The sequence below is a fragment of the Panthera uncia genome, assembly GCF_023721935.1.
Source record: "Panthera uncia isolate 11264 chromosome A1 unlocalized genomic scaffold, Puncia_PCG_1.0 HiC_scaffold_16, whole genome shotgun sequence".
Lineage (NCBI taxonomy): Eukaryota > Metazoa > Chordata > Mammalia > Carnivora > Felidae > Panthera > Panthera uncia.
The window spans coordinates 18,465,670-18,482,904 of NW_026057576.1; the positions used below are offsets into that span (position 1 = coordinate 18,465,670).

The 17,235-nt window shown below is 40.9% G+C and overlaps 1 protein-coding gene across 1 annotated transcript in view; it reads left to right on the forward strand.

The window, feature by feature from the left end:
• The window catches only part of NEK5 (NIMA related kinase 5), a 59,680-nt gene that overhangs the window by 19,959 nt on the left and 22,486 nt on the right, over window positions 1-17,235 (forward strand). The window contains exons 8-18 of the mRNA XM_049646868.1: window positions 1,848-1,902; window positions 3,808-4,008; window positions 4,088-4,169; window positions 6,022-6,155; window positions 8,572-8,756; window positions 9,578-9,644; window positions 10,929-11,045; window positions 12,046-12,132; window positions 13,984-14,076; window positions 16,384-16,464; window positions 16,695-16,763. Of these exons, the coding sequence (XP_049502825.1) occupies window positions 1,848-1,902; window positions 3,808-4,008; window positions 4,088-4,169; window positions 6,022-6,155; window positions 8,572-8,756; window positions 9,578-9,644; window positions 10,929-11,045; window positions 12,046-12,132; window positions 13,984-14,076; window positions 16,384-16,464; window positions 16,695-16,763 (1,171 nt within the window). The remainder of the gene's footprint in view (window positions 1-1,847; window positions 1,903-3,807; window positions 4,009-4,087; window positions 4,170-6,021; window positions 6,156-8,571; window positions 8,757-9,577; window positions 9,645-10,928; window positions 11,046-12,045; window positions 12,133-13,983; window positions 14,077-16,383; window positions 16,465-16,694; window positions 16,764-17,235) is intronic.

The window sequence follows — 17,235 nt, forward strand, 5'->3', positions numbered from 1 at the left end:
ACTATCTTGACCACTTCATTTAAAAATACAGGTGATAAAAGGAATATTGAAAATCGCAGTCACTGTGATGTCCATCTTTCTATTTGCTCTTCATACCTTCTAAACGCTATTTAGCCAAATACGGGAAAGTGTTGTGGATGGGTCAGATAGAAGGCAGGGAGGTCTGGTGGCAGAGCCCCGTCACCAACTCGACCAAGTTGGTTAACCTCTGTGGGCCTCAGTTCCCCTAGCAGGAACAGAGAGTGTGGGCCAGGTAATTGTTAAGGTATCTTCCAGCTTTAAAACCCAGCTAGTTTTATGAATACGATACTAAGCCCACTGTTCAGGAGTAATATTGATATACGCAGTAGGAAAAGGTGAACATGAGGTAGTTTTTACTTCTATGTAAGAAGGGGAAAAAAAAATCCACTTTTCAAAGCTGGCTGCCAGATGAACTTGTTGGCTTATCAGGAAGACTGAGTTCCTTCTGGGAGTTAATTTTCCATTTGTTTAGGAAAATCCCCAAGAGATGTTTGGCTGTTTGACTTTGCAAGAGATAAGTGGAGGGCAAAGCCCAGATGGCAGAGATTTCTAAAAAAGAATAGTAAACATTTCTCTGCATAGAAAAACAGGCTTTTTTTTTTTTTTTTAATAGCCTCTAATACCAAGAGGGGGTTTGGCCTCAAGTTAAGCAGCAAGGCAGCTGGTGCAACCTGGGTGGGAGGGCAGACTGTCCAGAGAAGAGCCCTGGGTCAGCAGCATTGTTTTGTTTCCTTGTACTGCTTTTTAAGAATTTGAATCAACATTTAAGTAAACTGATTTGGTGTTTCTGATAATTGGAAATCTTAGCAAAAATCAGCTGGGTACCCCGCTTGAGCTCAGAAAACCAGTCCCTGGTTCACCATAGTCCGCACCACCAACAGGGTGGTGTAAGACTTGTACATGTACCCATCCGGCCCGGTGGCTGCATTCCCTGTTGGACCACCCTGGCTATAGGGGGCGCTCTGGGACAGGGGAGGGGACCTACAGATGACCCAGTGAAGACAAAATTCTGTGTGATCGTAGGAAGTGGGGCCAGTGAGTTTCTAGAAACTCTTAGAAAAATGCTAGGAAACAGCTGGAAGTTGTTTCCTACCTGTTCTATAATCATCACCCTTCATTTCCTCAAGCCTTTGGGATGTCTTTCTCGGCTCCTGCTGCACACAGAGGAAGTATTGCGAAGCAGGGGAACCCTTTTCCTCACTGTACTGAATCCTTGTTTTCACTTTTTTTTCACTTCTCATTATGTTTTCTTCAGTTTTTTTAGATTTAATGATGCTTTTTGTTCTATAAAGTAGCTCCTTATTAAACCGGTCATATATAAGTACTAAAGAGCAAGTCTCCAGTCATGTATCGTTAGCACATTTTTCAGTTTATGGAGTGCCAACTGCTATGTCCTTACTTAGTAGAACTTTGGTTCTGTCAATAGGCTGGAGTAGAATATACCTTTGTAAATCAACCCGATTTTCCCCTTTGAATCAAAACAAATCTGTGTTTGAGTCCTGCCTTCTTCCTCTGAATTGTTCAAAATCCCAAACATACACACATTTTCTTTGAGCACATGAAGCTGAAGTAAACCCTGAGCCCTCAGATTGTAGCAGAGTTTGTGTATCTTTTCTCTGCTGGGATTCTGACAAACTACATATTGTTTTAATTTTATCTCTTAGGACTAAGAATAGATGACGTATCTGAACGCATTTGTAAAAAAAAAAAAAAACTGGTCAACCTATAAAATTGTAAAGATACACAAATACAAAGCACTGTAAGGATAAAGGCTTTAATTCGGAATTATGGATATTTCTTGGCATGTGAACTCTTGTCTTCCCCAGGGATATTTGGTCTCTTGGCTGTGTCTTATATGAGCTTTGCACACTCAAGCATCCGGTAAGTATATTAATTGTCAAATTAATCTTGAATTATTGAAACTGTGTAAGTGAAATTAACTTTTGAGAGGAACAAGGTTAATGTTTGGAGTTATTAGATTGTTAAAAATTATATGGACAAGATATTAAGACGAATGGTCGACCTATATATACTGACATGGAAAGATATCCAACTTAAATATCCAATTTAGAGAATAGTATACATAGAATATTTTCATTAAAAATAAATCATGTGAGGGACACCTGGGTGGCTCATTTGATTAAGTGTCCGACTCTTGATTTCAGCTCCGGTCATGATCTCACGGTTTGTGAGTCTGAGCCCCACATGGGGCTCTGTGCTGGCAGTGTGCAGTCGGCTTGGGATTCTCCCTCTCCCTCTCTCTGCCCCTCCCCTGCTCACCTGCGCATGTGCTCTCTCTCTCAAAATCAATCAACGTAAAAAGTTAATTGTTAAAAAAATAAAAATAAATACATTATGTGCGAATATAATCAGCAAAGGGGAAAGGTGCATGGGGTGAAGTCTATAGGAAACCAAGCACAAGCTTCTAAGAGCCTCTCCCAATGGAGTCACACAGGATACGCTAATTTCTCCAGCAACATGTTGTGACAGCACATGTGACATGTTAGCAACCAGAGAAGCTCTTTAGAGACCCAGTGCCCAAGGTTTTTATGTGGCACTGGTCATGTAGGCACCCTATATTTGGCATATACTAAGCTTCCAGAGTCCCAGGAAGAAGGCAGGTGATCAGCGTAAACCATATTATTTGCACAAGTGGTATAGGCAAAGAAAGCCACTCTGAATATTTAGAGAGTGGTGGGAACTCTCCTGCAATGTGAGTTCCCAGATGCCAGCCAAGGTGCAATATAGTTAGCAGGTTCTTCTAAGGAGAGCAGTCCTTAACCTGCTGTGTTAACTCTTTTCTGCTGTTATTACTGTTATTATTAATTATTACTATTATTGTCAATGGCCACACAGCTAGTAAGGGCCTGATCAAAACGGCATCTTTACAGCCACCCCAGGCTGCTGAGCATTATTATTATGTGTAAATAACCAATGACTTCACAAAATGGAAGGTTTTCTGGTTCATGAGGAATTTTTGAGGAAATGTTTATGTCATATTAATTTAGAAAGCAAGGTGTAAAATTTCATGTTATTATGACCTCAACTCTGTAAACATTATTTTACTTTTTCTTTCTTTCTTTTTTTTTTTTTTAACGTAAGCTCTATGCCCAACATGGGGCTTGAACTCATAACCCTGCACTGAGCCAGGCAGGCACCCCAATAAACATTATTTTGAAAAAGACTAGAAGGAAATATACCGCTGGCCGGGAAAATCATATGTACTTGCCCTCTTTGTAGCTTCCTATACCTTCTCGTTTTTTAGAATGAATACATATTATTTTGATAATAAGGAAAAATTAAAACTAAAAAAACCTTGTTTTACGTAACATGACATCACATTGGGTAACTACCTATAATACCTACTCATGAAGTATTAGTTGATGACAGCAATTTAGGGTGGACTATGGTGCTTCCAAATGAAGCTTTAAAACATTGTTTTTTGTTTTTGCATTTTTTTTTTTTTTTTGAGATTCAAATTCCACTTTGTTTATTTAAAAAGTCCGGATTGGGCAAAGGCAAAGGGACTGCTTTCACAAGGGTCCCTCAGCCGGAAAAGGGAAGGGCGGTCAGTTCTAGCACCCCCAGTTCTGGAGTGCAGGAATCTGAGGGCGACAGGCAGAGGGCCCCACCCCAAGTGTGAGAGTGTGTCCCTGCAGCGTGCCCGCCGATGGGGGCACAGGTGGTGAGCACCTGCTGGAAACTCTGTTTTGTTTCTTATTATTACTTTACATGCAAGTACTGAATTCTTCTCTGACTTAGGATCATTATTCCTTGTCCTTCCAGTTTGAGGGTAACAACTTACACCAGCTGGTTCTGAAGATTTGTCAAGCACATTTTGCCCCAATATCCCCGAGGTTTTCCCATGACCTGCAGGCCTTGATATCTCAGCTCTTCGAAGTCTCTCCCCGAGATCGGCCATCTATTAATTCCATTTTGAAAAGGCCATTTTTAGAGAATCTTATTGCCAGATACTTGACTCCTGAGGTGAGCTCTGAGGTGATTCTGTGTGGATTTTGACAGAGATTTTGGTTAGCAAGTCCTTGACACATGTGTTTCATCTTAGGTCATGCACGAGGAATTCGATCACAGCATCACTCATAAAGCAAGATCATTGGCTTCTCAACCTCCAGGGAAGGGGATCCAAGGTAAGAGCGATTTGACCGTGTGATCAAAACACCTGTCTCATGTGCATCTCACACAGTGAGTTGGGATATATGGCTGGCAACATTAGGATGGAAATTCCACCAAATGCACCGAATATGGATGTTTAAAGAATATGAGTAGTGGAAGCAGGAGAAAAATCATCTTGTTGAATGGTGACTAATGGTGGTGCCTGTATATCTAGCCGACGCATGATCTGGATAACTTATGTCCTCTCTTCTCATTAGTTAGGAAACTTCAAGAAGCAGTGGATTTACGAATAAAGAGACACTTGAAGAAGTAGAATCCTGGGGTGCCTGGGAGGTGCAGTCAGTTAAGCGTCTGATTCTTGACCTTGGCTTACGTCATGATCTCACAGTTTGTGAGTTCAAACCCCACACTGGGCTGTATGCTGATGGTGTAAAGCCTGCTTGAGATTCTGTCTCTCCTCCTTTCTGCCCCTCCCCAGCATATTCTCTCTCTCTCTCTCTCAAAATAAATAAATAAGTTTAAAAAAATTAAAAAAAAAAAAAAGAAATAGAATCCTAACCTAACTTTTGCATAGGAAAGAGACAGTAAGAGAAGGTTCACAGACAGGCCTGGGACAATGAGATGAAGCTTATTTTTTAAAACCAGAGAGGATAGACTGGCGATTCGGAATTCTCTTGCAAAGGCCCCTTAGAGCTGAAGTTAGTACCTCAGACATAATTGGTAATAGTGTGATCTTTATTATATGACCCCTGAAGGAAGCAGGTAATACTTTATGGTCATGATCAATAGAAAAACAATTTTAGTGGTGGTTTCAGGAGTCAGCTGATGATGTGCTCTGTGCGTGTGTGTGTGTGTATGTGTGTGTGTGTGAGAGAGAGAGAGAGTCATTAAAGAAGACAAAATTACCAATGTCATTGATGTTGTGGAATAAGAGCAGCATAGACTTAGTCATAACCAAATGTCTGAACTGAAAGGGTGAAGAGGAGGAGAAAATCTCCCCAAGGAGTCAGGGAAATCTATCTACTGTGATAGAGAAACTGAACTTGAGGAAAGTTGTCAAGGGAAGAAGAGTGAATGAGTCCCTCTGCCATGTGTAATTTGGTCTGGTGTAGTTATGTGTGGGCCTAGATTGAGGACATTTCAAAAGTGGATAAGTGGAGGGTGAGAAAAAGCATGCTGTCCACATTTCTAATATAAGAAAGAAAGGAAAACAGGAAAAAAGCCTGATGGTGACAAACACAGACATGTTAGAAACCTGCTCATACACTGAAAACAACAATGTGGCATGAGTGATGTGGCCTATAACCCAAGCTGTGATGACTATATGTAATTACTTGTACATGTCTGATTATTGTACATATCTGGTTATTACTTGTACATATCTGATGCATGCTGTCTCTGTAAATGTTAGCATTAATCCCTAATTTTTTAAAAGTAGTGTTATATATTACTAGAAATATGTGAAGGAACCCTGGATAGAACGGTTTTCTCTGTTCAAAGAAAAAGCATGGTGTGGGGCACCTGGGTGGCTCAGTCACTTAAGCGTCCAACTCTTAATCTGGGCTCAGGTCGTGATCTCACAGTTCGTGGGATCGAGCCCCGCGTCGGGCTCTGCACTGACAGCATGGAGCCTGCTTGGTTGGGATCCTCTCTCCCTTTCTGTGTCTCTCTCTCAAAATAAATAAGCATTTTTTTAAATGCATGGCGGTTTTCCATCAGCACTTCTCCCACTGGGTCTAAATATCTCTGGCTAAAGTGAGCTTACTGTGTTACGATATGTCCCTTATGTTTATACTCTCACAAGCATCGATACTAAAATGCGAACATTTTAAAGAAATTGAAGTTGTTTTATTTTGGTTAAATAAGATTCTAAAATACAGAAAGCGAGATTCCAGGGAAAGTGCCTACCAAGATCAAGGATATCAGTGCCTGTTAAAAGGAAGGAAATATTACATAGAAATGAATGGAGACCACCAGCTGGAGCCCAGAAGCCCATAGCCGTAAGTTGTACTAAACCCTTTCTCTAGTTTGTTAGCAGGTAGCGTGTTCTATGGATCTACTTGCACATGTTAGTGAAGTACAAGCTCATTACTTTGGAGTCTCCTTATTTTGTACTTTCAGTAAAATCATTCTGTGATGAGCATTCAAGTGGTATCTCATTAGATAACTTCTAGTTATTATATTTTTAAAAACAATGCTGTAATTTCTTATAAGTAGTCTATGTACTAGTTTTAGTTTTCCTTTTACAACTCAAAAATCTTTAATTTATTTAAAGAAATAACATTTTTCTATATAAAACAAGTGAGTAGCATAACTGCAGAAAACATTATGCTTTTTTTTTTTTTTAAAGTAGGCTCCATGCCTGCGTGGAGCCCAGTGCAGGGCTTGAACTCATGACCCTGAGATCAAGACCTGACCTGAGATCAAGAGTCAGATGCATTACCAACTGAGCCACCCAGGAGTCCCAGACATATGCATTTCGTTCTCTTAATTCTAACGTGTTATGTATAATTGAGAAACTTTTATTATATAATCAGTGATTTTTTTCCTAGAGATTCTTTATGCTTATTTATCTGAATCCACATTAGCAGAACATTGAATCTCTTAGTTGATGCTAGTGAAATGCTTCTGGTATATATATGATTAAATGGCTATTGTCTTTTAGTTGAAGAATTGTATTTTTAAAGAAGGCTTATGGTATAATTAGAGGACCATTTGGAAATATGTTTACTCAGGTTTACTTGCTATATAGACATTTTAGAAAATGTGTGGTTTATAGATAGATTTTGAAACTATTTATTATTGTTCTTCATTTGATAGACCGTGGTTTAACTTTATTAAAGAAATTTAAAAGTCGGGGCATCTGGCTGTCTCAATCGGAAAAACACGTGACTCTTGATCTCAGAGTAATGAGTTCAAGCCCCACGTTGGGTGTGGAGATTACTACAAAAATAAACAAATAAACTTAAAAACAGAAATTTAAAAGTATGTTGTGATTTAGAATACTCTGTAGCAGACTCCTAGGAGAGAGAAAACATCTAAAAGATTCAAGGATGGATTAAGTTAGGAGAACAAGTTGATGTTTTTCTAATCAATCCATTGAAGATTTCTGCTAATGCAATGGAATGAGTGGGTCTCCACAGGGACCACCTGTGGTGTTCTCATTACCATTTGGGGTTTTAGACAAAACCCTAAAGAAGCTGTTAATTTTCTTTAATACTTGTCTCTATTTCTGCACACTTTTCAACAAGTCATTAGTAGGACCTTGTTTGGGGTTATATATAGGTAAAATTGCAAAACTAAGAAATGTAAGTCATACTTTAAAAGATTTTTAAAATGAATACATAATTTATGTTTAGACTAATAAACCAGATTTTATACACTTATTTTAATATCTAAATAAAACCATATGAAGTTGCCATTTTTTGTAAGTTAAAAATTGTCCAATATCTACAATTCGATGTGGTTCAATTACCATATATATGAACCACAGAGCATTAAGAAGAACAGAGGAGATAGTGTGTTACTTCTTCACAGTGAGGAAATTTCAGTTAAAACCATTTGTTTGGGTATTTATATTTCCAGCTACCAGTTCTAGTCCTTTCCAATGGTTTGAACTTCTTTTACTCTTTTGTTATCATCTGTTCAGTGGGCAGAATTGTCCTGGTTAACATTAAATTGACCCTAGTTTGCTGTTCAGCAACAGGGTCCTGACTGGTTTTCATGTGTTAATTTGGCCTTTTTCTTGTCTTATAGCTCAGTGGCCTTTACTTAACTCCAAGACAAACACTTGTTTCTGGTTCTCCTACCATTCTGTTTTGTTTGGGAAGGGTGGTGAGATGTAGCTTGGGGTGATAATATGCCTGTGGCAGCTGTTACATGACTTTCCTTGTGTTTACTTGGGAAGAAGGATTGAATGATTCAGCATTTTCTTTCCTTCAAGTCATGATGACATTTTGTATTTAGTCAATTTATCAGAACCTAAAAATGTTGCGAATCCCCAAATTTGTGGGTGGCACAATACCATTTGTTCTCCCATAAAGTACAGCAAGATGTAAATAAGTTTATAAAAATATAAAGTAATAATTCTGAGTTTAGTTTCAGATCTTGGGTTGACTAGGCATACTCACTAGCTAAGTATTTTTAGTAGACCAATCATGAAGTATGCAAGATTCCTATTCACACCTTAATAAAATGATAAACTACTGTGCTATAGTACTTAGACTTCTCAAGTATTTTCCATTTCCAGGATTTGGGGATTCTAAGATTATTTACCTCTGAAAACCAGTCTAGAGCAAAAAAACAAAAACATACCTTCAGTGCCTTGTCCTAGCTATGGTCACCATCAAACTGTCAATTATTAGAGATTTTAATTATGTGTCTTCAAAATCTTTCCTCTTCTTTTTGATCCTTCAGATAAAAATGGTAGAAAGGCCCAAACTTCCTGCACTCTGTGGTCATTATGATTATTATTATGCTCAACTTGACGTGTTGCGGAAGAGAACTCATGAACCAAGTTACCACTGTGTTCCTCCAAAAGATTCTGGAGTGGAGGAGAATTATAAACAGGAAGAAAGCCACAGTCCATCACCAGGTCAATGGTAATGTCAGAATCTTAGTTAAGCTTTGGTCCTCTGAAAGTATCTTGATATATCAACATTTATTCTGAAGCCCTTCCAAATTTTCCTAAAACAAATAAACTAAGAGGCACTTCCAAACTCTTCATCTTGAATATTCAAGTCAGAGTTTCTTTTGCTCTTTTTCATCTCAAATCTGATGTAGCTTGTCTTCTTTTTCATGGAACCATGAACATGTATGTATGTTATTTTCCAAAGAAATTATTAATATTAATCAATAACAATTGAATTGTAATCAGATTATCATTTGAGACATATTAAAAAGACATACTGAAAATTCAGCATGTATTTTCCTGGGATCTTTCATTTGTGCGCCAGCATGAAGAGCCTCTAGAGGTACAGGAATGGCACACAACCATGGCGTCGTGGAGCTCAGAGTGTAGTGCAGGAAATGGACAGGCAACTGGCAGTCAAATCAGGGGTGCAAGGCCATCAGTCAGATGCCTGCCCAAAGCGTGAGAATATCATGGTATGGATTTTTCTTTTTCCCTCCAACATATTGTAGACCATGGATGGACTGATCCTGTCCTGAAGAAAAGTCACTGCATCAGAATATGTTTCTGTTTTATCCTCTCCTGTATCCCCAATTGGTACAGTTCTCTTTGCTTCCTTTTCTTCCTGAGTCCACAGAATGCATTCTGTAACTCTGAACCAGTTCTTGAACTCAGAACTTTAAGCCACAGGTGAACTGTGAATCGCATTCCTGAATTGAAAATCCACTCCTCAAATTGGTGCCTAAGACTAGTAAAAGTTTCTACTCAAGCTGAACATTTTTATTTTCTAAGGCCTGCTGAATACCTTCAGAGGAGATTTGAAGCTCAACAGTATAAGCTGAAAGTGGAAAAGCAGTTGGTAAGTAAAATACCGATCGTCAGAGGCAATCAGGAACTTCCTGTTCACAGATATTCATGGGTCCTTATGTCCAAGTGCATTCTGCATAGAAGATCAAGACTACTCTCCACCTTCTCCAATTTTTATTTGTCTTTTCTTGTTTTTACTTTAGAGAGAGAGAGAGAGAGAGAGAGAGAGAGAGAGTGAGCAGGGGAGAGGGGCAGAGGGAGAGAGAAAGAGGATCTTACACAGGCGCCATGCTCAGCATGGAGCCCTATGTGGGGCTTGATCCCACGACCCTGGGATCATGACCTGAGCTGAAATCAAGAGTTGGACTCTCAACTGACTGAGCCAACCAGGTGCCCCTTAATAGCTAAAGAAGAATAATGGGAATAGGCTTGAATCAGAGTTTGGGTGGCCTGGTTTCTTTCCTGGCTCTGTCCCTTGCTGTGTGACCTTAGGCAGGTCATACAACCTCTCTGAGCCTCAGTTTCCTTTTTATAAGTGACAGTTTGGGAGTAGATGAGCTTTGAGGTCCCTTTCAGTGCTACAATTCTTTGATTCTATTTTATTAGAATACTACACATCTTTTAAAAAGTGACTATTGTATTTTATTTGAAATGAAAGTTAGCTTTTTAAAGTTTAACCTTTATTCTTTAGTGTCAGAGTTCCTGGGTGGAGGCTGGATATGCATTCTATTTCTATTACTCTTACTTTGAACTACTCAAAAGCTCTAGTTCTGTTCCCCTACCTAACCTGATGCTCCAGTGATGGCTCAACTTTTACAGAACTTTAATTTCGCAATCATAGTTTACTAGTTCAGAAAATGAATCTGGGTGTCTCACATGGTAGCATAAAATATTGATTGCTTAGGATAACAACATAAGTGGCTTTATTAAATTTCTTTACTTTTTAAGTATTTCATATTTAAATTAAGAAAATTCTGCTCATCCCAAATAGTGAGTTTTATTCACAATATAATTCTTGTTTAAAGAAAAAGGTCAAATGAGAAGATGTTTCTAAGATGCAAATATGCTTTAAAATTATTTCATTTAAGGGGCACCTGGGTGGCTCAGTCGGTTAAGCGTCCGACTTCAGCTCAGGTCATGATATCACGGTCCGTGAGTTTGAGCCCCGCGTCAGGCTCCGTGCTGACAGCTCAGAGCCTGGAGCCTGTTTCAGATTCTGTGTTTCCCTCTCTCTCTGACCCTCCCCCATTCATGCTCTGTCTCTCTCTGTCTCAAAAATAAATAAATGTTAAAAAAAACTTTTTTAATAAATAAAATTATTTCATTCGATTGATAGGGTCTTCGTCCATCTTCTGCTGAGCCAAATCACAAACAGAGACAAGAGCTAAGAAGTAATGGAGAAGAGTCTAGATTCCAGGAGCTGCAGATCAGGAGAAACAAAATGAAGGAACAGGTTAGAAGCAATCTAATTCCCGGGCTCCCAATGTACTTGCCATTGTCTTTTGTGCTGTTCTGTATATTACTTTTAGTGTTCCAACAGTACACCTGAAAGGCGGAGCTCCCTTGCCCAGTACTTGTTGGACACACTCGTGTGAACCTCCATGCTGGGAGTTCGAGGGGTTACCGAGATACATATTTCACCTCCTTGGAGAATGTGATGTGGTGAACTTCATAAGGCTTTTTACCTTGGATTGATAAAGTAACCACCCATCATTAACATTTTTGAAATATGTATTCGCTTTCTGGGGCTGCCTTCACAAAGTACAACAAACTGGATGGTGTAACACAACAGACATGTATTGTCTCCCAGTTCCGGAAGCTGGAAGTCCACAGTCAAGATGGCGGCAGGGCCATGCTCCCTCTGAAAGCTGTAGGGGAATCCTTTGCTTCTTGCCCACTTCTGGTGGCTTGTCAGCAATCTTTGACATTCCTTGGCTTGCAGCCGCATGACTCATTCTCTGCCGTCAACACATGGCATTCTCTCTCAGTGTCTCTGCCTTCACGTGGCTTTCTTCTTAAAAGCCCATCCCCCCGCCCCATGTTGGGTTAGGGATCCGCTCTACTCCAGTATGACCACATCTTCGCTTAACCAGCTATATCCGCAGTGACACTATTTCCAAATAAGGTCACATTCTGAGGTACTGGAGGTTAGGACCCAAAATAGCTTTTCTAGGGGGGTAAAACTCAACCCATAAAAGTGGATATATGAAGTAATTGTATGTCATGAGCACAGTTAGGGTTATATATAAAAGTGAGATCACCCCAAGCCACCCCATCGAAGTCACAGGGAGGGAAGTACCACAGCTAAGACATAGATTATCATCTTTAGGAACAATGGGTTTTCTGATTCTTACTGTTTGTCACACATTCTTTAAATCGTAGGCTGTATAAGAGATTACTTTGTTCAATTGTTCACCAACATTTCAACCTTTTGAATTGGGATTGCTTTCCAGGAATATTGGAAGCAGCTAGAGGAAATACGCCAACAGTACCACAATGACATGAAGGAAATTAGAAAGAAGATGGGGAGTGAACTAGAGGTGAATACATTTTTCTCCCGAAGGAAATATGGTACTACTGATTTCGATCTACCTAAAGTGAGCAGGGTTTCAAAAGCAGCGTTCTCCTCATGGCAATTAGAAAATATTATCATGCAACCTTTTAATGGGAAAGCTAACAGATCTAACTGAAACTTTTAATATGGTTTACTTGAGACTACACACGATGGCGAGGGTATCTGAGATTCTGTTAGGAACGGCCATCCTTAAAAATACCTGTTCGTTGTCTGCCTCGTGAATTAGTCAATACTGATTGACTTTACACCAGAACTAGGTCAGAAGCAGAAGGTTAGTCCAGGCCCATAAGATAGGAAAAAAGATGGGCACTTATTGAATTCAGCAATGCTTGAATAGCCTCATATGCAGGGGTGAGGTTTGAAAGCCTGTATCGGGCCACATTTGAGTGCAGTCAAGATGATTCTTGAAAATCTCTTAAAGGCGCCACTTTGGATCTCTCAGATCTCTGAGAGAGAGAGATCCATCTCTCAGATCTTCCATCTCTCAGATCACTGCTTTTTCAGTAGAGCTCCAGATGAGATAGCTAGCCTGTGTTTGTAGACCATGTCGCATGAAAAACACACGGATGTTTAACCAGTGAACCACCCTCACTGCCCTGGAGTGCTACTCCTGTGAGAGGCCTGAGGTTCTGAGGCCAGCTGAGGATACAGCTGGCCCCCGGCTCGTGCTCATGAGCGGAACTGGCCACACTACTGGACTTGGTTTCTTTTTCCCCTCTTCCCCACCCCCGAGTGCATATAGATGAATTAATACAAATGAAGTGAGCATGTGGTACAATTCAGTTATACGTACGGACTTCTGAACTAGTCTTCACACACTTTATCTCATTTTACTTCCCATAATAGAGAAGTTAAATAACTCATGCAAAGTCACTTAGATATTACCAGGCAGACTAAATATCCGATTCTGAAACTTCTACTCTTCTAACATACGTACTTCTCCTCAAAAGAGTTGGAAAGATACAGCATGTATGAGCAGTGATCAAGTAAGACTGAATATAGTTAAGCCTTGTGCACAGGAGTAGATGAGCCCCGTGAGAGTTTTTTTTTTTTTTTTTAATTTTTTTTTTCAACGTTTTTTATTTATTTTTGGGACAGAGAGAGACAGAGCATGAACGGGGGAGGGGCAGAGAGAGAGGGAGACACAGAATCGGAAACAGGCTCCAGGCTCCGAGCCATCAGCCCAGAGCCTGACGCGGGGCTCAAACTCACGGACCGCGAGATCGTGACCTGGCTGAAGTCGGACGCTTAACCGACTGCGCCACCCAGGCGCCCCGCCCCGTGAGAGTTTTCACGGAAGAACGGAGGTGGGATCTAATCTGCTCTGAGAAGAGGAGCAGAGTTTGGAGAGACAGAGCTGAGGGGGAGGGCATTCTGCAGGAACCACAAAGAGGTTCACGCAGGACTGGGGTTGCTGGAGCGGGGAGGGTTGGAGATGGTTCTTTCTAGAGCAGAGGCTTGGTTAACGGTGGGGAGTTTTGAGTCATCATCTGCCTTGTTTTTAAGGCAGGTCTGTGATGGGAAACCTGAGTCCGGGAAGACAGAGAGCAGACTCTTCTAGAAAGACCAGGAAAGATGCGTGTGGGGAAAGATGTTGGTGGGGGATGCTGAGGCGGCCACCGGGTGGGGGGATGGAGGAAGGGGGAAGGAGCGGGAAGGAGAGCGCTGTGCAGCCATTCCCGCCGATGGCACCTGCGCAGTGGGAGTGGAGCGTTTCCTCACTAGATCCCGCTCAAAACTGGCCGCGATTCACAATGTGGACCTCAGAACTCACTGAGAACCACTCCTGTTGACTGTGTGTAATTTGTATTTTTAGGAGGACTCAAAAATAAGTTATAAAACCTATTTAGTGAAGAAAAGTGACCTGCCCGTCTCCCAAGAAGCACCTCAGGAAGAAGCTCCTGTACAGGTGATGGTTATTAGTAGGTGATAATGTGTTTCCCAGTGAGGTGGCTCTAGCCTGGGCGGTCTTTTTTTTTTTTTTTTTTAAGTTTATTTAATTTTGAGAGAGAGAGACGGAGCATGTGTGGGGGAAGGGCACAGAGAGATGGAGACACAGAATCCGGAGCAGCCTCCAGGCCCCGATTTGGGGCTCTAACCCACGAACCATGAGATCATGAACTGAGCCAAAACCAAGAGTCAGTGCTCAACTGACTGAGCCACCCAGGTGCTCCTCTAGGCCGGAAGTTCTTACCCCTCACTGTGCAGGAGAGCTGTGTGCAGAAGTTCTTAAAAACTCAACACCTAGGCTCTACCCCCAGATGGTCTGGGGTGGGGCCCAGGCATCCTGTTTTCAGAAGCCGGCTGGGTGATTTAGTGTGCAGCCATGTGTGAGAAGGACTCTCGTGTGTGTGTATAAGAGTTCAGCTTTCTGGATGGTGTTCGAATCAGTGTCTCAGACACCTTGGTCAGAAAGCTGATGGTTAATGTCTTTACTTCAACCTTACGTTTTTGGTGGGAGGAGGGAACTGGGCAGAGATGAATTATCAAATGGCTCCCAAGAAGGTTTTTTTTTTTCTTTCTGGGAGGTCTTTCACCTTTATCTTCAAGGTGCCACGAGGGCTTGGTTAAGGGTGGGTGAGGGGGGCCAATGTTGGTGAAGACTGAAAGGCTCCCCGAGTGTTTTGCTTGGGACCGTCCACGACGTGATGCCAGGAACTCTAACGTGAACCAACTTGGGGGGATGGGGCTCGGGAGTCTAAGATGGTTGTATTTTAAGGAAAATAAAGCCATAGGACACTTCTTGTACAAATGAGACAACCAGACCCCACAATCAAATCTAGACAGGCAGCTTCACAAAATCAGTAAGATACAAAAGTCACAGTCCTGTTTCAGAGTTCGTAATATTGCAAGGCAGAAACGTGCCCTTCCCAGGGCTGCAGGGGAAGCAGGGATTAATGATTCAAACTAACACCTGCTGTATGCAATGTACCTACAGATGAGGCAGCACTGAATTCTAAGGGAGAGATGATAGAGACCTCCTGTAACATGGCGGAGAGAAGAGAGCATTAAAACACACACACACACACACACACACCGAAAAGACGAAAAGACTCCTGTGTTTCTGGCTTAAAAGTAAATATCATTTACTAAGATGGGGAAGAGTGGGGAGCAAGGTTGTGGCAGGGGGTTGTACTCTGGACATACTGAGTTGGAGAAAATCTGAGGGACTCCATGCCTGCTTCAGGGCTCTCCACACACGGAACATGCTTTCCCCAGACCTTCATATATGCAAGGTGCAACATCGTTCCAGGGATTCCATCACATGCCAGGACAGGCTTTTCCTGCATTACCCTCCTCCTCTCCTCTTTTTCTGTGCTGTCACCCTGTTTGATTTCCTTCATAGCACATAGCACTTTCTGCAACGAGTTGCTAATTGAACTCATTTAGTATCTATGTTATTGCAGTAAAATGGAAGTTCCATGTCAGCAGGGATCTTTGGTCACATTCACCGCACTAACCCAATGTGTAGGACGGTGTCCGGCACATGGTGGGTTCTCTGTGTGAATGTGTGGAATGAACGTCAAGGTGAAGATGATGCTAAGTAGGCAGTTAAGTAGGTGAGCCTGCCGCTCAGAGGGGAGGAAAGAGCATCCCTGGAGGTGCACACTTCAGGGTCCTTGCATAAGGACCCTTAAATCCATAGCAACTGCTAACACCCTGCACTGAGGAAGAGAGGGGCAGAGGGTCCCGGACTGCATCCCAAGAAAGCCCAGTACTTACAGTTCACCTCTCACCTGTTCCTTCGACAGTCTCGTCATCTACTTTCACAGTCATCTTCTCTTCTTTGAAATTGCCCAGCAATTTTTAGAGCCCTCTCCTTCCTTTTTACTATTGTGAGCAGTGCACTTGTTTTCCTGGTTACAATCGTAAGCCTCTTAAGGGAGGGATCCTGTAGCCAAAATTATATTCTTGAATTAGATTAGTTGTACTGGACCAGAGTGATAAGCATTGCCACATTATGGAATTTTTGCCATTGCAATGCCAGCGTCCAATGTATTGCTATTTCAAGTTAATGGATGTTGTGTCCAAGTTTTTAGTGAATTATTATTAATTTTCCTTTACAAAGGCATGTTTTGATGCTCAAATTGATCATTGGATTCAATCCAGAAGTCAAGTAATGTAAACAGACCATGCTGTGAATTCAGGGGTTGTGAAACTATCATTGTTTGATCAATGTTAAATGCTAGATTTTAATTTTTCTCTAAACTTGCAGGATATTGAAAGAGACTTGAAACAAATTAGAGTTCAGACCATAAAGGAAAGTAACATTCCAGAACAGAACTGTAAAGCTAAGGTAATAAACATTTGGTCTTGTGGGTCATATTAAACAGCTTGCTGTGGGGGGGGTGGGGCACACCTTGCAATCTGGGTTGCCTACAGGACTTTTCCCCCTACTATTTTATGGAATTGCCTTATTTTGTGATGTTCAGCTAACGGTTTTAAGTATCTGTAATGTCAAATAGGAGTTGTAATTTTAACACTTTTATTAGATTGCTAAACTAACAGTATTTTCCTTGCTTCTAGAGAGGAGTGAAATTTGAAATTAGTTTAAACCAATGTATTTCTGATGAAAAAACCCTCCAAGAGGAAGAGGTATGCCATTAAGTATTTATTTCCATTAATAGGTATGAGAAAAATGAGTGTCTCAATAGCACATTTAATGAAGTTTTTCAATAGGCCATAGGGAGAATTTTCTTAAGTCTTCCTAGAAGGAACTCTGGTGTTCAAATGAGTCTTCCAAAAGGCTTTTTATCTTACCATTCTTTTTTTCATTGAGATTATTCCCTTAGATGGATTATTCCAATCTAATTTACTTTTCTCTTGTAAAGGAATTATTTTCTCATAATATGAACTGTTTGTCCTTGCCAAATTAAAATAGAAGACTTAATTATAGTCAACAACTAATATACTTACCTAAAACATTGAGCAGATATCCTGAAACAGTGCACATTTCTCTTAGGTCTTAATTAGTTATTGATAAGTTTCTGCTGATCTTTGGATAAATCTCAGTTATGCACTTGGGCTCTCATTGACATAGTGACAAATGCACGAATGCGATAAACTC